This window comes from Euleptes europaea, chromosome 15, assembly GCF_029931775.1.
Source record: "Euleptes europaea isolate rEulEur1 chromosome 15, rEulEur1.hap1, whole genome shotgun sequence".
In the NCBI taxonomy this organism is placed as follows: domain Eukaryota; kingdom Metazoa; phylum Chordata; class Lepidosauria; order Squamata; family Sphaerodactylidae; genus Euleptes; species Euleptes europaea.
The window spans coordinates 59,381,438-59,402,410 of NC_079326.1; the positions used below are offsets into that span (position 1 = coordinate 59,381,438).

Below are 20,973 nucleotides of genomic sequence, written 5' to 3' on the forward strand. Positions count from 1 at the left end.
ATCGCTACTGCCCAGACACCTCGGAGAGAATATTTTGCAATTGACAACATCAGGTTCATCTTGTACTTGACGCTGCTACACAGGCAACGCAGCCCTGACTCACCCAGATTAAAACACTTTTCCTTGATTAATAACAATTTAGCCTAAACACCCAAGAAGCAAGATTAATGCCTGTCAAATTTAACATCTCATGGCACAGGTCATGATACACCATGTATTTTTTTTAAGTACCAGTTTGTAGTCCTACCCAAAGCCTTGCTTGAGACGCCAATGCGCCCGAGTTCCTGTGGTGTTTTGGCTGCCCCTCCGTTTTAAGCAAAGAAATGCGCAGGCAGCTCCATGTGCAGACCCCCGGCTATGGCAAATGGCGAAATCGTCAAAATTACACTCATATCCTGCCCTTCACCCTCACCGAAGTGTTTTACTTCAAGACTGCCTTTCATTTCATCACTATCCACCAAAATAAGCCGCTGCTGAGCTCAGCCGGCAACCTGACTGTACAATGCTAATTCTGTAGGCCGGAGGGCTGTCATATATATACAGGATGGTGCCAAGTTGTTTTCTGTTGCCCCAGAAGGTCGGACCAGAACAAATGGGTTGAAATTAAATCAAAAGAGTTTCCGTCTAGACATTAGGAAGAATTTTCCAACAGTTAGAGCGGTTCCTCAGTGGAACAGGCTTCCTCGGGAGGTGGTGAGCTCTCCTTCCCTGGGGTTTTTTAAGAAGAGGTTAGATGGCCATCTGTCAGCAATGCTGATTCTATGACCTTAGGCAGATGATGAGAGGGAGGGCATCTTGGCCATCTTCTGGGCATGGAGTAGGGGTCACTCACGGTGTACGTGGGGAGGTAGTTGTGAAATTCCTGCATTGTGCAGTGGGTTGGACGAGATGACCCTGGTGGTCCCTTCCAACTCTATGATTCTATGAGTTTTTAGTTAATCTTCAGAATCCCTTTGGGTATGTGAACCTACTTTTACAAGTGCTCCCCTTCCTGTCTTTGGGGAGGGGGAGCAAAAACAGGCAAGGTTTATGATTTTGGGAAGGTACAATCACCTAAGCAAAAGCAAGAAGGAAGGAAACGAGTCAGAAGTGAAAAGCACCCTGAAGTCGGGCTTCTACTCACCATGGTGACTCATTACTGGCCCTGTAGCTTCCATACTGACATTCTGAAGGTAGTTGTGACACCGTTCCTTGTGTTCCTCCAACGAGCTGCGCTGCTTGTAACTCCGTCCACAGTAGTTACATTTGTGAGGTTTACCCACTGTGGAAAGAACAGGGGGGCGTTGGGTTAAGCATCACCGCCATGCCGGCCCGCAGCGCCTCGAAACCCCGCCCGCAAAAGGTCATTCCACCACCCCCCGCCTCTGCTCCTTTCTCGACTTCAGTGTACCGCTGCCCTTGCCGTTCTTCAGCCACACCGTGAACAAACACCTGCCAGATGCTGCAAGCAGACTCACAACAGTGGAAACAGATTTACGTGCAGCTTCAGGGACACTTTCCTTTCCATAGGAAGAGTGAGGTGGAGATTCCAAAACGGGATACAGAGAAGAACCTCAAGCAAACTCTTATAATTGGGGCTTTTTTTTATGTACCAGTTGCTGTGGCCATGAACCTCTACCTCTGGTAATGGCCGACAGCTTACGCTTGTAGTGGTTTGGCCATATAAAAACAGAGGCCGTTGTACATGTGCAACATTCCCACAATCTGCGGTGTTGCACCAGGAAACAAAATCACGTAGGATGTAAGATGAGCATAGCAACTTTGGACAGCGCAAAAGTCCGGTGTGAACTAGAGGGACCATCTTAATGTGCTCTACGGTAACCAGGCATTTACTGTGGCCTTCGGAATGGTTTCCACTCACTGTAAAAGTGTACTAGGGAAAAGGCTTTGGTCATTTATGCATGGCCGCTTTTATGAACCTCCTTTATTAGATACAAGTGCTTTGAAACAACCTTTAGAGCCACTTCTAACATCTAATTTTAAAATAAAATGTGTAAACCAGATCTCCTCTGTTTCCTGGTTTGGGGTCTCATGGGGTGTGTGAATGTACCCCATGAGGAATGTGCATTCTGTCCCTGCATTGGGAAGGAACGTGTCTCCCCTCTTTGTATCAAACCCAGAAGGGGGGGGAATCACAGCACACGCAGCCCCTTTCCCCTGACTGAGGGATGCACAAAACCACCGTGATCTGGAACAGATCCTTTCCAAATGCTGACAAAACAGCACAAAAAGTGAAAATTGTTTTTGAAATCTAACATACAAAAACTACAAAATAAAACCCTTTAAAAAAACAACAACGACAGAATTATTATTGTAGTAGAAAAGAGCAAGGAGCCCAGTAGCACCTTAAAGACCAAAACAATTTTCTGGTAGGGTCTGAGTTTTAGTGAGTCACAGGATATCTGAAGAAGTGAGCTGCTACAGACATCCGAACACAGCTACCCATCGAGAAAGATGACTGATGATCTTTTAGATCAGTATCTTCACTTTATTTATGGCTGTTTTGGTGTAGACGACCACTGAATATCGACGGTATCTGGCACTGTCAGAAAGACTAGACTGACTTCCTGTACGTATTATCATGTTTGTAGTGACTGAACAAATGAGGAGTCTTAATAATGTATCTGATCTCAGGCTGAAAGACCCTCTGTTCAACCCCCTTGCCTCTCTGTCACTGCGTGGATTTCACCGAATTTTAAAATGAGTAAATCCCAAACTTTTGGTTTTGTATTTACTTAAGTGAACCTTCACTAACCTAAAATACAGATGCTTATCACATCAAGGTTGTTCCTAAATTGGTAGCATTTTAGTACCGGGAAGAATAAACAGTTGTGAAGGGTTACCTGATTTTTGTCGAAGGCTTTCACGGTCAGAGTTCATTGGTTCTTGTAGGTTATCCGGACTGTGTGACCGTGGTCTTGGTATTTTCTTTCCTGAAGTTTCGCCAGCAGCTGTGGCAGGCGTCTTCAGAGGAGTAACACTGTCCTTCAGCTGCTGGCGAAACGTCAGAAAAGAAAATACCAAGACCACGGTCACACAGCCCGGATAACCTACCTGATTTTTGTTCGACTGCTTTTGCCATTACTTTACACGGCAATTCTAAATTGTTTTTAAAGTGAATCAAATATAAGATGTTTTAAAACAAGCCTAGCAGGCTGATACATGCACTCCCTTTAAGTAAGTGACCATTTTTGCTCTTCATTCATGGTTTTTGTTCCATGAAGTTAACATTCAACCAAATAAAATCAACACTCTACTACCATGAGCCTAAATCATAGAATCATAGAGTTGGAAGGGGTCATACAGTCCACCCCCCTGCACAATGCAGGATCCAACCTAGAGCATCCCTGACAAGTGCTTGTTCAGCCACTGCCTGAAGACTGCTAGTGAGGGGGGGGGGGAGCTCACCACCTCCCTAGGCAGCTGGTTCTGCAGCTGAACGACTCTTACTGTAAAATAAAAAATTCTTCCTAATGTCCAGCTGGTACCTTAAATGAAATTGCCATCCTCTGGAGATGGACTGCAAACAAAATCCTGAGCAGTTCTGAGTGCGAGAGAAAACAAACATACATTTACTACACAGGTTCCAGCAGCTGATCACTGCACCACGTTTTCCTCCGAGAATCAGTTACAAGACCACATCCTGGACTGCTTGGTCATGAGACACTCTAAAATTTAGACACGAAACTCTGACGCTTTCCATCAGGTCGCAGGTGCAGCCTTACCACACCGTCTATTTACGAAGCGAGCAACTGCAGAAACGCTTGTCGGCAGCAAAGCCACAAGGACAAAGAAACGGATTCCGTCCCCTTCACCTCCCTTCTCGTACTAGCTGCTGCGTTCAAGGAGAAGACGGCGGGAGATCCCAAAGTTAAGGCCACCAGGTGTCCCGAAGTTCAGACTCTCAAATGCAAGGAGTGGAGCTGGGAGCTAGAGCTGGCACCTGGCAGATCTGGGTGGCGTTTGGGATGGAGCTTATCGAGGCCTGGAGAGGGCAGTGGACGCTGCTTAGCTTACTGGGCAAACCCAGCTTTGTGTTTTGCTTCTGGGTTAAGACAGCTGGGGGGGGGGGGGAGGAACAGCAGAAGCTCAAAAGCCAAGCAGAAAACGGCTGGCCCCTGCATGATTCTATACTGCAACAATGAAATTTAGAACTAAGACCCTGAAGTTTCACATCTTTCCTGATTACCTCCCTGTGTTCAACGGAAAACCTGTGAGGTAGGTTAGGCTGCAATTGCGTGCCTGACCCAAGGTCACTCAGCGAACTGCCACGGCAGCACGGGGGTTCGAACCTGGGTCTCCCCAACCCAAGTTTGACACTCTAATAACTACCCCACCCTGGCACACCTTGGCTCAAAATGCTGTTCCCCTGCCTCCTGAACCACTGAGAAGACCATACTGGCATCTTGCAAATGCATCTGTACAACCACTTATTTATTTAAAACATTTATCAGCTGCCTTTCTTCCTTAGGGTGCTCAAGGTGGCTTACAAACATAGATAAAACACACAGGAAAAAATACATCAAAAAAACTATTAAAACCAAAATTTAAAATCACAACTCACGACTGCTAGTAAATTGAGCCAAACGCAGTCCTAAATAAAATTGTCTTCAACTGCCCCCCGAAGATCGAACCTTGAGGCTAGACGCACCCCCCTGGGGAGGTTGTTCCGTAATCATGGTGCTGCCCCTGAAAAGGTCCTCTCGCGCGTACCCACTAAACAAGCTTCTTTGATCAATGGGACTGTCAGGAGGACCCCTCTGCGTGATCTTAATTCCTGGGCAGGAACATCTGGGAGGCAATGGTCATTTGGCAAGAAACCTGCCTAATAAAGGACCTCAGCGGCTTTTGTGGTGCCAATTAGGCATAGCCTCCTTGGGCAAATGCTTGTGCTCCTAGAACGCCCCTCTAGCACATGTTCCCCACAGCTCCTCACTTGCTCCTTTGCCTCGGGTGGGTGGGCAGCACCTTTCTCCCTCAGCATACGGGTCCTCCCTCCAACTGCTTTCCTTCCTCTCTGCCCACGGGCTCTCCCGGCAAGCAATGCAGAGCCAGCAGCAGCAGGCAACACTGGGTCTCGAGCCTGGTACCGGAACCCAGCTGTAATGCCACAGCCCTGCCTACAGCATATGGAGGTGTTTGGGATTACGTCACCTCATTTCCTTTCATCGGTGTAAGTTTTTTGTGTGTGTTCAACATCAAGGAATATGCAGGCAATTTGCCAAGAGCTTGAGGGCCACAATTAATTTGAATATAAATCTCCGTTTATCTGAGGCAGACGGCCAAGATGTTTGCTGGAACCTGCACTTTCCTTGAGAGTATAAAGTGCCTCCTTTGTTTTCTTCGTAAGCACTGAGAAAGTATTCAACGTGGAAGATACAGTTATAAACTATAAGGATGTTGCTTACTCAGCTGGAGGAATCTAAAGGAAGGGAAAGTGGTCAGTAAGGGGCACTAAGAGGAGGAGGAGGAGGAGAATATTCTGGGGGTCTTGGTCTCTCTGAAGCCAAACAAGTCATGCAATTTTTTTTTGAGTGATGCTTGAGTTGGGCCCTGGGGGTCCGGAGGGCAGAGGGGATCTTCGTCCGGGGGCCCATGGCAGTTCTAGACAGCTCTGGCCAAGACTCAGTGGTCTGCATGTAGAAGGTTCCAAGGTCAGCCTTCAGTCTTTCCACTTTAAAGGATCTCTGGCGGCGGCTTCTCTCTGCCCAAGACCCTGGAGAACTGCAGCCATTCAGGACAGACAACGGCAAGCTAAGTGGACCCAGGTGAGAAGGCAGCTTTCAACTGATTCAGCAAAGATCTGAAAAAGTCAAGGGCCACCAGCCGCCGTAAAGGTAAAGGTCCCCTGTGCAAGCACCAGGCCATTCCTGACCCATGGGGTGACGTCACATCCCAACGTTTACTAGGCAGACCTTGTTTACGGGGTGGTTTGCTAGTGCCTTCCCCAGTCATCTTCACTTTACCCCCAGCAAGCTGGATACTCATTTCACCAACCTCGGAAGGATGGAAGGCTGAGTCAGCCTTGAGCCGGCTGCCTGAAACCGACTTCCGTTGGGATCAAACTCAGGTCGTGGGCAGAGCTTGGACTGCAGTACTGCAGCATTACCACTCTGCGCCACGGGGCTCTCACCAGCCGCCTACATAGAATGAAATTCTGTGAACTTAGGCAGATCAGGAGAGAAAGGGCAGGAAGGGATGAGTCAGTGTTTGGCTCTCGTGGCCCTTTCTTACATGCCCAGGGAAATGTTGATCGCCACTTTGGGGTCAGGAAGCAACTTTCCTCCAGGCCAGATTGGCCAGGGATCCTGGAGGGTTTTTGTTGCCATCTTCTGGGCAGGGAGTAGGGGTCACTGGATGTGTGTGTGGGGAGGTAGTTGTGAATTTCCTGCCATGTGCAGGGGTTGGACTAGATGACCCTGGAGGTCCCTTCCAACTCTATGGTTCTATGAAATGGGAGTGGGAGGCCAAAGTGTTGTTAATGTAACAAAACAGGAAGAACCCTGCTATACCAAACCAAGGGACCATCTCATCCCCCCCTCCCATGCCCAACAGCAGTAAGTGTTCCCAGTAAGCAGGGCACAGAAGCAACAGCTCTCCTGTGTGGCTGTTCCCTGCAGCTTGGATTCAGTGGTACACTGCCTCTGAACCTGGAGGTTCCAGTTAGTTGTCATGGCCAATAGCTAACAACAGATACTCCACAGATTTGTCTGATCTCCTTTTTAAAGTCATTGGCTATCATCATATACTGTGGCAATGAATTCCGTCATGTATTATCCGAAGAAGCGCTTTCTTTGTTCCTGTTTTGAATCTACTACCCATCAGTTTCATTGGGTGAGTCCAGTATTACATATGAACACTTTGTCTTAAAAAAAGGTGGTACACCCCCTGGGATCATAGGCTGATATATCTATGCAGTTCCTTTCTCCCACCTATAGACTTCTTATCTTTTGGAATTGGAGTACTGCCGTTTAGCCATATATGGACTCACTGAAATTCATAATGACCTACATTATTACAATTAAGGTCAGGAATTTTAGTATACAGTCTTTCTAAAGCTAAAGGGGAATTTAGGATAGGGCCAGAAACAGAACAATGAAATAGGTCTAGGACTCTAGCTGTCTTGCAAACAAGACAAGAGAGCAATCCGTCAGCAGGATGGATTAACACTTTACAGAACAGAACAATATTAGGGCAGAATAAAACTAAATATTTTATGCTAACAAATATTTACATTAGTCAAAAAGGGCAAGAGTCCAGTAGCACCTTAAAGACTAACAAAAATATTTTCTGGTAGGGTATGAGCTTTCGTGAGCCACAGCTCACTTCTTCAGATATCTGAAGATATATTCTTCAGATATCTGAAGAAGTGAGCTGTGGCTCACGAAAGCTCATACCCTACCAGAAAATATTTTTGTTAGTCTTTAAGGTGCTACTGGACTCTTGCCCTTTTTGACTACTGCAAACAGACTAACACGGCTACCCACTGTGAAATATTTACATGTTAGGTACATGTTATATAAGCATGGTTTGGCTTCTCCATGGCCTTTATTCTTCATGACAATTGTAAGGGCAGAAAGCAGGGCTCTCAAAACAAACAAACAAACAAACCAACCAACAAGCTAAACCAAACAGGTTACAATACTAAGGTCTGAGTATGTATTCCACACTGAATTCAGATTTCCAGGCTGTGAGAGAAACATAATTATTCTTGGGCCCAAAAGACCCCAGAAAAATTGATTAGGGTTACAACATTATATATCTGGTTACTTGGAAGTAGGTTGGACTCATTGAACTCAGTTGGACTTACTTGTGAATATTTGAGCCCAGGAGCACCTTAGACTCAAAAATATTGTTCACAAGGTTGGAAGAGACCACAAGGGCCATCCAGACCACAAGGGCCATGCAGGATCCCACAATCAAAGCACTCCTGACAGATGGCCATCCAGCCTCTGCTTAAAGACCTCCAAAGACGGGGACTCCACCATCCTTCGAGGCAGTGCATTCCACCGCCGAACAGCCCTCACCGTCAGGAAGTTCTCTAAGGCGCTACTGCGCTCAAATTGTTGTTCTCTAAGGCACTACTGCATTCACATCAAGCTGTTCTACTGCAGACCACTACAGCTACCCTCTGAAATGGATTTTTTTTTACTAGAAACCCAGTTGTCCCTGCAGGCCTTGCTTGACGATTAGTGGTGAAACGAACCATGAGTTTTTCCCTTCAAAATGTATGCCCTCACAATCCAGATCAGAATCATAATTAACTTTTCCAGGGGATTTTAATCTATTCATTTCATACCTTTCCTTTCCAGATTTAAGGCCCAGTCCGAAACATGTTTTCTCAAAAGTTTAGCCCTGCTGAGTTCAAGGGGGCCAACCCCCAAGTAAGCATGCATAGGATTGTGGGGTCATGAAGAAGGAGAAGAAGGAAAGAAGAGTTGGTTTTTAAACCCTGCTTTTCTCTAACTTCTTCTCCCTTAACTTCTTCTCCCCACAACAGACACCTTGTAAGGTAGGTGGAGCTGAGAGAGTTTGGAGAGAACTGTGACTGGCCCAAGGTCACCCAGCTGGCTTCATGTGGAGGAGTGGGGAATTGAGCCCAGTTCTCCAAATTAGAGTCTGTCGCCCATGTAGAGGAGTGGGGAAACAAATCAATTTCACCAGATTAGACTCCGCCGCTCATGTGGAGTGGGGAAACCAACCCAGTTCTCCAGATTAGAGTTCGCCGCTCTTAACCACTGCACCACACTGGCTCTCCTCTGTATCTAACAGGGGGCTTTAATTTTGCTTTCAAGATGATCTCTCTCATTGCAGAGGAAAGGAAAAGAAAATACCAGAGAAAGAAAGAGCAAAGAGCTGCTGGGCTTACTAAGATCCACAGGATCTCTGTGTGCATGTAATGAAATGCATAACTTCGTGGTGTATACTGTATATGCCCACAAGCCCTCTGTGACATCTTACTTTGATAATCTACTCCTAATATCTACAAGAGCCAGAAGTAATGCTTGGCAAGAAGGAACAGGTTTCTGGACAAACAGGTTTTTCTGACTCACCTGCACGGATCAATTGGGAAAAATAAAAAAAGGCCGAGGGTGGAGATTACAGAGAAGGGAGAAATCACAGGTAAGAGGAGTGAGTCACACAGCTGGCACGGGGCCTGGTAACACTTGCTCCTAAGTGCCAAGGATGTCAAGCTACAGGCTCACCTCTCTGGGAGGAAGAAGGGAAGAGGAGGAAGTAGGAGAAAGATAGAGAGGAGGTGAATGCAGCTGGTATAGTTAGTTCTGGAGGTGGGGGAGGAAGGGAGAACAACATACCCAGTTAGGGTGTGTGTGTCTGGGAAGGGTCTTCAAGTCACAGCCAGCTTGTGGCCACCCCCCCCCCATGGGGTTTTCAGGGCAAGAGATCAACAGAGATCGTTTGCCATTGCCTGCCTCTGTGACCCTGGTGGTCACATATCCAAATACTAACCAGGGCTGACCCTGCTTAACACCTGTGATCTGAGGAGACCGGGCTAGCCTGGGCCATCCAGGTAAGGACAAAGACAAATAGAGGTGGTTTGCCATTGTCTGTCTCTGTGTGGTGACTCTAGACTTCCTTGGTGGTCTTCCATCCAAGGACTTAACAGGGTCGACTCTGCTTAGCTTCCAAGCTCAGGCTAGCCTGGGCTATCAAAGTCAGGACACACAGTTGGGTAGGGGGTTATATTCTAGTATCCTTCTAGTATCCTTCTAGCAAGATTGTCAGGGATGCTCTAGGCTGATCCTGCATTGAGCATGGGGTTGGACTAATTGGCCTGTATGGCCTCTCCCAAGTCTATGATTCTATTATTCTTAACCTACGTTTTGGACTCGTGGCTACATTGAGCAGGAAAGCGTTTCACAGATCAGTCCTGAGCTGGACTGAAAAAATCTGATTTCATCTGCTTCAGTTTCCCACTTACATGTTCCGTCCCTGTCACATTATTGGGGGTTCCTTACTAGATCTTCAGGAATGTGGCTTTTCCTGACCCACAGCAGAGACTGTGTATCTAGCAGGTGAACTCAGTAAGAGATGGTCAAATAGGCAAACAAAAGAAGTTTTCAAATGGACCAAATAGCAGCTGGTTATTTAATTCCTGATGTCCAGCTCCTCCAAAACTATTTGATGCTATTTATTTAAAAGTGGCAACTTTAGTTCTATCAAATGAAGTATGAGTCACTGAACGATGGTTATACAATCGGCACGTACATAAAAACGATACCCTTGTGCAGAAAGATAATAGTATAAGGAAGTGTACCAAAGCTTTTACAGAGCAATATGGACATTTACCTTCAATCTTGATTCCCGGGGACAGGTGCCAGTTAATTTCACAAGAGGGACCAACCCAGCCAAATGAGCCCTTGAAATCCCTACAGACTTTGGCTGGTTTCCCAACACTTCTTGAAGGAATTGTTTCTTCCAGGATTCCACCAAATTTTGCCATACAAATGCAGCATTCGTAACAGTGGCATTATTAAAGAGTACAGGAGTTTGGAGACTTTTTTTGGGTAGGGGAAAGGTCTGTTAGGTAGACAGAAAACACCGATTGCATGCAGCAGGAGTCCCCAACCATTTTGAGCCTTTGGGCGCCTTTGGAATTCTGGCACAATGTGTTGGGGTGAGCCACAAAATGGCTGCCACAAGAGGAGGAGGCAGCCACAAAATGGCTGCCGCAGCTTACCTTCAGTCCCACACTGAAGATAAGAACATAAGGAAAGGCCCTGCTGGATCAGACCCAGGCCCATCAAGACCAGCAGTCTGTTCACACAGTGGCCAACCAGGAGACTCCAGGAAGCCCACAAGTAAGACGACTGCAGCAGCACCATCCTGCCTGTGCTCCAAAGCACCGAATAGAATAGGAATGCTCCTCTGATCCTGGAGAGAATAGGTATGCATCATGACTAAGAACATAAGAACAGCCCTGATGGATCAGACCAAGGCCCATCAAGTCCAGCAGTCTGTTCACACAGGGGCCAAGATCCTTGTGCTGTGATGCCGGCTGCTGCCAGAGCAATGTGTTTTTTTTTTAAATCTGCACAGCCAATGGCCAATCAGAAGCCTTGCTGGGCAAAAGCTCCACCTGGCCTCTCCCACTCTATAAAAACACTTGGCAGGCACCAGGAAAGGTGTCAACGGGCACCATGTTGGGGACCCTTGGCATTCAGTGTTGTGCGCGCGTGTGTGTGTGTGGCCAGAATGATGACTAGGAACGAATATCCAGGGACTTCAACAAAAATCTCCTTTGTGGTCCTTAATGGCCTTGAGTCCAGCTTCCATAGGTTGTCACAGTGAGGGGGCAGGACAGAGACAGAGTTCAGCCAGATGTGACAGAGGCAGGCAAAGTTTGAGCTGATGGATCTGCTGTCTATGGAAACCTGATGAAAGATGAGCAGCTGCGCTCTCTGCTTCCTTCACAGTGACCTGCTTGTGCAGCTGCAGATCAAGTTGGTATCCCCAACTTTACTGCATTTGGTCCTATGTTATGTACAAGAGTACTTTTCTTCAAGATGAGGCGCATCTTTCCAAATGGCCTGCCCAGTGTATATGACATTTGCTGTTCTCCTATCAAAAACACTGTTTGAGATTTCAAAAGATTTCTTTCCGCTTTTCCTTCCATCTTTTTTTGCACCTTTGCTTATTTCTTTTTTTCCTGCCTTTATTTATGCTATCCCAACCTCTGAGGTGTGAAGATATAAATCTCTTCCTTTACTAGACATGGTTTGGGTACCTTTGTTGGGAGTCAACACAGCACAGTTATGCAAAACGTTTGCAAAGGACACCTCTTGTGGATTCCACCTGTATCAGCCCCCAACAGTAAGGAAGGAGAAGTACAAGTGGGGAAAGTTCACACTTGATCAAATACGGACATTAGAGAAGGGCCAGAGAGCTAGAACCAAGCTACAAGCAGGGCCTTAACACAGTAACCTTATAGAATCTATAGAGTCATAAACCTATCACGAATCATGATGAATGCTCTCTGCATACCTTCCTTTTTAAATTGCATCTTGAAGATGCAATTTTAAAAGGAACGAGTGCGGAGAGCATTCATCATGATGCATGATAGGTTTATGACTTGTTGGCCATCTCCTTCAGAAACCTCACCATCTGAGGTTTAGGAAGAGCCGTCCTGCCTTACCAAAGATCACTGTAGGAGAAGGCCTGATCTACTCCCGCAACAAAAAAGAATGTCTTTAGAGGTAGAATTCTGAAGTGGAGTGGCCTACACCACTTCTATGGATGGAGAGGGTCACTTATTAATACTTCTCTCATTTAAAAGAAATATGAAAATATACATATTAGCATATCATAGTCTCAAATGGGCCTCTCTGAGAGCCATGAGGCAAACATCACTGATCTAGAGTTTCCTATAATGAGATAAAGTAGAACATATTCTATCACCTACCCCAAACAGTAGATGAGAAATCAAACATTAAAACTGTGTCAAGGGAATTTCTGCTGTTCAATTTCCTATGCAAGCAAAAGCAAAAATATACTTTTTCTGTTCTAATCTACATTGAAAGACCAAAATTGAAAGTCAAGAGAGACCGATAGCTTCAATGCCTTAAGATGATGCTATCCCCTGCATACTAGGAGATATACCTACACCTGAGTAGGCCTTATGCCTAGAAGATTTATTTCTTCCTACATGGCCCAATGCCATTTTCTTTTTCTGTGATGTAAACACAATTTCTTATTTTGAAGCTGCTGTTTAACATTGTCAAGGAAGGAATTATCTTGTAACACTAAAGCAAAGAGCCCAACCTAAACTTCATAGGAGCCCTTCAAATTACTTTCTTTTTATTTATTTATTATTTTGACTAACTATCCTGCTCTCCCCGGCCAAAGGCCAGGCTCAGAGCAGCTATCTTATCAGTAGGAAGCAGATCTTTGGGGTTTAACATCTAGGGACTGGCTTACAATTCTTAACAGTTAAGAGTGCAATCCTAGACTGAGTTATACTTTCCTAAACCCATCAACCTCAGTGGAATTAGAACAGTGTAATACTGCTTAGGATTGCACTGTTACTGAGGAATCTTAAAAAAAAACTTTCCACTTCCTTTAAGGTAAAGAAAACCCAGACAATTCTAGATCTATATCCTTTAAGGATTTTGGAGTACATAGCCAAATTCCCACAATTAGCACAAAAGAGCTACCCATCAACAACCAACACATCTATCATTTTCCATTTTCAGAATGGATCAAAATTAGCCTTTTCAAATCATTTGCAAGTAGTCTTTCTTTGGATATTTTGATGTTATTGACAATACCATCAGTGCTGAAGGCACCAAATATTTCTGCCAGACTGACCACCCGGGGCATTTTTCACACTGCACTTGTGTGTCCAAATGGACACCCCAATGGACACAAATTGACAATCAACAACAGATCCAAGATTACCTTAAAAGGTAACTTTCAGTGACTTACAATCTGAACACCAAGTGTATGACGTGTAAATGAAACTGAAGAGAAACAGTAGAATATAGAAGCATACTAACAATAATTCTTAGGATTCATACCCAAAAAAAGTATTTTCAGAAATTTTTTGAACAAGCTCTTTCTCTGTACACTGTGATGTATGGTTCTCTATATCTTCACCCTTTATAAGAATTTGCTACTGTAGGTCATGGATCTTAACTAACATTTCCCGTACTGTTTTTTAAATTTACTTCATTTATATCTCACCTTTCTCCCCAACTGGGACCCAAAGCAGTTTACATCATTCTCCTCTCCTCCATTTTACCCTCACAACAACCCTGTGAGGTGTGTGAGACAGAGAGTTTGTGACCGGTCCAGGGTCACCCAGCAAGCTTCTATGGCAGAACGGGGATCTGTAAAACCTAGTCTTGGAAACCCTGATCCCACACACTAATCACGGCACCAGGCTGGCTCTATTCCTAGATTCTTCCTAAGATATACAATATTTATTTTATTAAAACATTTATATTCCACCTTTGCTCTTGGTTAAAGGCAGCTTACAATAATTCTAAGATATGATTCTTCCTAAGATGTAAAGTGAGGAAATGTTATGTGACTGTAGTTAAACACTACTGCTTCCTGTTGTCACGGAGTAGGGAGAAAGTGACAAAACAGAAGCAATTTTTGTAGCAAACTTACACGCAAGGAATCAGGGTAGTTTTTAAAAAATGCATGGTTGACATTTCGATATGTTACAGAATGATACGATTAATGCTAAGTTGTTAGAAGCCAAGCTGCTTTTAAGAGGAAAATCAGGCACAAGCTTAACTCTTCCCAATTATAAAAGACTGAAAAGTCAAATTTTGTGTAACTGTATGTTCAGGTAGATTTTATGAGCCCGTATGCTCTCTGGTTATGGGTACAAAAGGGTTGTTATAGTGTACCCAGTCCACTGCGTTCTTGTGAGTTTGCCCCAGTTCATCAACATTTTATGAGATGGAATTTCATTGATTTAAAACATTTGTTCTCAAAAGATATTTAAAGAATATCACAATGAGTTTTAAAACCATCAGCTAAATACACAACACTGTAATCATATAATCCAAAGAAAAAAGGCCTCCCCTTCATGATCCAGCTTACCATGTTTATGGTTGGTGACTCCCAGGAAAGCGTTTTTAGGATTGCAGCCTAAAATTCCCAGCAACATAATGCAGATGTTCTAATTGCCACAGACTGAAAAGATCTCACAAAATCATTGTGGGATTCTGGAGATGGCAAGCGAACAACTCAAAACACCAAATACATGTGGTAGCTCTTCTAAATGAACAAACACGTCACGTGAAAATAGAAGACTCTCCAGGGTGTATATACTAGACCAAAGAGACCACTTATCAAGTGTATTAGCCAGATTTAAATGCCTTCCTAAACAATCTGGCCTTGCAAAGCCTTCTGAAAGATTAACAAGTGAACACAACAAAAGTGATGTTCTTGGAAAGGCAATTCCACAATGAAGGGGCCACCACTGTAAAATCCCTTGACTGAGTTTTACACATCTGCATAAGGGTCTGGAGAGGAGATACCAGAGATGCTGGAAGGATTTGTGCAGGGCTTGGGGTATTAAGGAGGCGCGTATAAGGTACAATGTCCTTCAACATGCTCTCCTGATGGCCTTTCTAATAGTGCCTTTGCTGTTAATAATAAAGGTTGAAGGGCTCTTCATAGATTGCTTTCTCTAGAGTTTTGTTCACTCTCTCTTTAAATATTTCTATTTTGTTTGTTTGCATTTGATAGGTTTGTTTCCAAAGTAGGCTGGAGATGGCCAGGATTATTTCCTGGGTGCAGGAAGAAGGGCTTGTCCAAATACAAGCCCAGGCAAGCTGAGAAGACATGTGCTATGTGCATGAACACCAACACACAGTTACATGGAGCACACACCTCTAATACAGCCCCACCGGCTCTGAAATTCAGTGGCCATGCCCCCTGGAGCCTTGGAAGAGTAACAGAAATGAGCAAAGCCAATTCAATGGTTAGTGCAGAGACTATTCAACAAAAAGCTCTTTAAATTTTGGTTGCTATGTTTTTAATGTATTTTATGTGTTTTAGAACCATAGTGTGGGCCTGAGCTAAGGGTTAATGAAAATAATGAGCATTGGTTTTAAAAGGTTGTTGGCCAACAATAGAATCATAGAACTGGAAGGGGCCATACAGGCCATCTACTTATCTGTCTTGCAAGCCACCTTGAGCTCCATAAGGAAGGAAAGCAGCTAGCAGATGTTTTAAATAAACAAACAAATGGCACGTTTTTCTTTTTCCATTGTCATGCATGTGGGGAGGGGCAGCCCTAATGAAGGGGCCTTTATTCTTAGAAGAAGGGAAACGCTCATAAGCAACGTTGACAGGGTGAAACATGCAAAACTATGGGTTGAAAACAGACCCAGTTAGTTTCTTTAAAAGTGCCCAGATACCAATTGGCATGACAGGAGGATCCACATAGAACAGAAATATAATATCATAGAGCTGGAAGGGACCACCAGGGTCATCAAGTCCAACCCCCTGCGCAATGCAGGAAATTCACAACTACCTCCCCACCCCACACCCCCAGTGACCGGAAGATGGCCAAGATGCCCTCCCTCTCATGACCTGCCTAAGGTCACAGAATCAGCATTGCTGACAGATGGCCATCTAGCCTCATGCGTTGACATAGAAAAATCATTACTTTAAGTCATGAGTTGACCTATCAAGTACTTAAAAGGTAAAGAACTTTGTGTATAAAAAAAGAGAAATAATATTGTTGAAATTATTAAAGGAAAAGAAAAATGAGAAACAATATAAAAAACACCTTGTAAAAATCCCAGGAAATTCCATAGATTACCTGTGAAGTTTAGAATCAGTGTGGATTCATTTTGAACAACTATCTGGGACTGAATTGGAATGGACAGAGAACTGGGATGAGATCTGTACATGGAAGCATGGTATTGGCAAAAGTCACTTTGGGCATCATTATTAAGATTTAAAGGGGAAGGGTTGAAGACATGCATCCGAAGAGATCTTCCAGCCATTGGTATGGAAAAGAAGTGCCAAAAAGGGGCTGTCCACCCTTGTTCCAAACGCTTTTGTTTAAGATTTGAGCTTTTACACAATATGTGACTTTTTAACAGGATCAGCTGCTCAGAGTTACTTTGACACCTCACCCCAGAATGATGGAATGCCTTTCCTCTTGGATTTTGGAACCCGTATCACAGACAGCGAGTCCATCTCTACGCTCACACCATGAATCAGAAGCACGGTTTTTATACTGCTTGGCTTACCCGTTTCTACGCATGCCCATTTCTTCAAAATGCGGCTTGGGTTTTGTAGTGTTCACTACATGGAAGAGATTATCGGAGATAGTGGGGCATGAAAGCATTACTATACTGTGAGAATGCCCATGTCATAAGGGTACTTGCTGATGGAGACAGGGAAAACGTTAACATTTCCTGAATGAATGGATGGCAGATTCACAAAAGCAGCGGGAATTTCAGTAACACCAACAGAGTTGTCCAGGGGCTGGCATGAACTTTGCAGAGCCATAAAAATTAACTAAACTTCAGAAGCAGCATTGAGACTTAGTCGCAGGGAGAGAAAAAAGCGACTCACTTGCCTCTAGTTTACTTCTGACACCCTAATAAAACATCCTTATATTGCTACTACATATCACAGTTTAATTTAGAAGTGAGAGAGAGAACAGAGACTCACCAGAGTGTGTCCTGAGGTGTCCTGTGAGGGCGTCCCTTCTCCGGCAAGCATAGCTACAGAAGGGACATTTAAATGGTTTCTCCCCAGAGTGTAATTTGATGTGCCTCAGGAGGTTGCCTTTTTGTGTGAAGGAAGCTCCACATTGGTTACAGTGAAAGGGACGCTCACCTATGGTGGAGAAACACAACAGAAAATAACTGAGAAACCAGGGACAACAAACGCACCAATTCAGTACTCCTATATATGGATGCATTCGTAAATATATCTAATTCAAACCTACAAAGATTACAAATTTAATATTATATTACACTTAATTGGAACAATTTCATTGGTGGCAGTTTGGTACTAGAGAGTCAGCTGAGGAACCTTTTGAAGTCATGATTTTCACCATGGAAATCAAACACTCTGGAGGTTCATTCCGCCCTCTTTGCCAGTTGGAGTCGGGCTCAGGGCGGCTCACATCAGCAATAAATCATAAAACACAATAAAAACATTCGATTTCATACAATATTAATATAAAACCAGAAATTCTCAATTAAAAAGTAATTAAAACTCAATTGAAAAGTAAGTACTGGATATATTTCAGTTTTGCCCCAAATTTAATTCCTGCTCCCCTCCCACCAACCCCACCCCCTGCAAGCAAAACAGGGGAGAAGAGGTTTCTGGAAAATTTACATCTCTAGATTTGGAAAAAGCCAACCTTATTTCTATTTTTTTGACAAACAGCTTGGCTTCCCCAAGTCCAATCCCAGATCAAGCTGAGGGAGGCAAGCCCCATCTCCAGTAGGATCCATCTGAGTAGCTCATTCTTCCCTCATTCTCCTGTCCTGCATGCAAAGCGGACCAATGAACTGACGGATGAGCAGAGCAGAGCCCTGCCTGATTTGTGATTCTCCTCTCACGAGAGAAGCTTCTTTTCTTCCAAATGATGCCAAATTCTGGCCCGAGACCCTCTGCCAGTCAAGCAGACTTTTGGCCAGTCAACCACCATTTGCAGTCTGGGGACAGCGAATGAAACCAGCTCTTCTAGGAGTCTCATTAAAGACAGACGGAACAGAATGGGATTATGCGCGTGCCAGGTTCCTAATTGTTCCTAAAGACTGCTAATTAATTAAGAGGTCACCAATCAGTCTGTGGTCTCCCACATGCTTGAAGAGACATGGGCTTTGAGACAAAACCCTTGGGGCATGCTCGCCTTGCCACGTGACTAATCCAGCAAGTTCTCCTGGAGTGAACTTGAACAACGGGGTTCTCCATCACGACCTCTTCAAAGACCACTCCATTTATTTGAACAAGGCCCAAACAAGCTTGGCTCCGTCATAAGGGAACCTGAGTAGGTAACTACAGCGTAATGTTATTATAAGGTTCTCTGGAACAAGTGCTTCAAGTTGCAGAAATACAAAAGACATATAATGAATTTTTTAATTAAAGTTTCTGAATTAATGCACACTGTACACCAGCGTGGTGTAGTGGTTAAGAGCAGAAGAGTCTAATCTGGGGGACTGGGTTCGATTCCCCACTCCTCCACATGAAGGCAGCTGGGTGCCCTTGGGCCAGTCACAGTCCTCTCTGAACCCTCTCAGCCCCACCTACCTCACAAGGTGTCTGTTGTGGGGAGAGGAAGAGAAGGAGATTTGTTTGAGCAGTAGTGTGTGTGAAAAAGATCTTGGGGTCTTAGTAGACCAAACACTGAACATGAGTCAGCAGTGTGATGCGGTAGCTAAAAAGGCAAATGCAGTCTTGGGCTGCATCAACAGAAGTATAGTGTCCAGATCACGCAAAGGGATGGTATCGCTTTACTCTGCCCTAGTTAGACCTCAACTAGAGTACTGTGTTCAGTTTTGAGCACCACAATTTAAGAAAGATGTAGACAAGCTGGAACGTGTCCAGAGAAGGGCAACAAAGATGGTGAGGGGTCTGGAGACCAAGTCCTATGAGGAAAGGTTGAAGGAGCTGGGTATGTTTAGCCTGAAGAGGAGAAGACTGAGAGGGGATATGATAACCATGTTCAAGTACTTGAAGAGCTGTCATATAGAGGAGGGTGCCGAGTTGTTTTCTGTTGCTCAAGAAGGTCGGACCAGAACCAATGGGTTGAAATTAAATCAAAAGAGTTTCCGTCTAGACATTAGGAAGAATTTTCTAACAGAGCGGTTTCTCGGTGGAACAGGCTTCGTCGGGAGGTGGTAAGCTCTCCTTCCCTGGAGGTTTTTAAGAAGAGGTTAGATGGCCATCTGTCAGCAATGCTGATTCTGTGACCTTAGGCAGATGATGAGAGGGAGGGCATCTTCGGCATCTTCTGGTCACTAGGGGTGTGGGGGGGGAGGTAGTTGCGAATTTCCTGCATGTGCAGGGGGTTGGACTTGATGGCCCTGGTGGTCCCTTCCAAGTCTATGATTCTATGAGATTGTAAACCAGTTTGATTCTCCTTAAAGGGTAGAGAAAATTTGGGCATGAAAACCAACTCTTCTTCTTGATGTAGGTTTCTGGGAATGATTTCCCTCCTACATTATGTAATCTTGGAGGATGAGATTAATTCGGCCTGTGCAACTAAATCCTGGCAGGCCAGTAGTAGTATTTTTGTTCTGGATTGGTTAACTCTGGCTGGGTATGCAGTGGCCCCAGCACCTTGGGGCAAATGGGGAGAGGGTGGCCATAATCCTCCTGGAGGCTTTCACAGATGCCTGATCCAGACAGCGGCTGGCCTTGATTCTTTGTTCCCTTTGCTGGGCTCCAGGGGCAGGGGAGCAATCTCCCTGTTGTTCTCATCCCCCTTGCTTCTCTGAGCTCCCTGTTAGAGCTGCTGCTGGTGGTGGTCTCCAGCCTGGTAGTAGAGACTTCCCCGTGGTTCAGCGGTGCTGGGATTTTCCACTTCCATGCCAAGTCTTACCCACCTGGCCATGCTTCGGCCTTTTTGGCATCACCAAAAAGTGAACCTGAAATCAGGTCAAGAGGACAACAGGCGGTATGAAAGCGATTTAAAAGCAATGAGAGCCCTGCATACTCCCTGAATTGTATAAAGCTGTATCCCTGAATTGTATAAAGCGGTCAGTTAGGCAGCTTTTGGCAGACGCAGGCCTACTTCTGTACCTATAACTCTACAGCATCCTTTTGTATAAAACGAATATATGCAACTTGCTCGTGACCAACTGTAAGACGGCAAGGTCTGCGTGGCCATTCACAGACTTTTCCGAGAATCGGCCTCACGTTATCTCTCAGCTGCACACTACTTTTTCATGGGTGTGCAGTTTGAAGATCAAACAGTGACAGGCGCCTCTCTTCTACGCTAGGGCTGCCCGTCGTCTCGGGGCCTCCTGATACAATCAGAGAATGAGAGGCCAGGCCAGAATCAAGCAGGCAGGATGTTTGCTGCTCGGCTTGAACGTTGTGGCCATTACGCCTCCCCCTCATGTCCATCTGGCTTGACTCTGCAGCTCCAAGCACAGTCAGACACATTCCCTTGACCTCTCAGGGGACTTTAAGGCCTTACGTGGCTTGGGACCGGGGTAGCTGGAGGACCATCTTCTCCCTTTCATTCCTGCCCAGAAGTTAGGATCACAGGGTGAGGCCCTCCTGACTCTCCCACCGACCCAAGAAGCTCATTTGGTGGGTACATGAGAGAGGGCTTTTTCAATGGTAGCCCTATGTCTATGGAACAATCTCCCCAGGAAGGCGTGTCTGGCCCCCTCACTTTCCAACTTCAGGAGGCATCTGAAGACAGTTTTATTTAGGACTGCATGTGGTTAAGTTTAGTTGCAGTCCTGAGTAGTGGTTTTAAATTTTGGTTTTTGTCTCTTTTTAATT

General features: G+C 44.9%; 1 protein-coding gene across 4 annotated transcripts in view; it reads right to left on the reverse strand.

Moving 5' to 3' along the window:
* IKZF2 (IKAROS family zinc finger 2) overlaps positions 1-20,973 on the reverse strand; it is an 82,387-nt gene that overhangs the window by 12,936 nt on the left and 48,478 nt on the right. For all 4 annotated transcript variants that reach the window (XM_056861130.1, XM_056861129.1, XM_056861127.1 and 1 more), the window contains exons 4-5: positions 17,173-17,340; positions 1,124-1,261 (exon numbers count right to left, since the gene is read on the reverse strand). In XM_056861130.1, the coding sequence (XP_056717108.1) occupies positions 1,124-1,261; positions 17,173-17,340 (306 nt within the window). The remainder of the gene's footprint in view (positions 1-1,123; positions 1,262-17,172; positions 17,341-20,973) is intronic.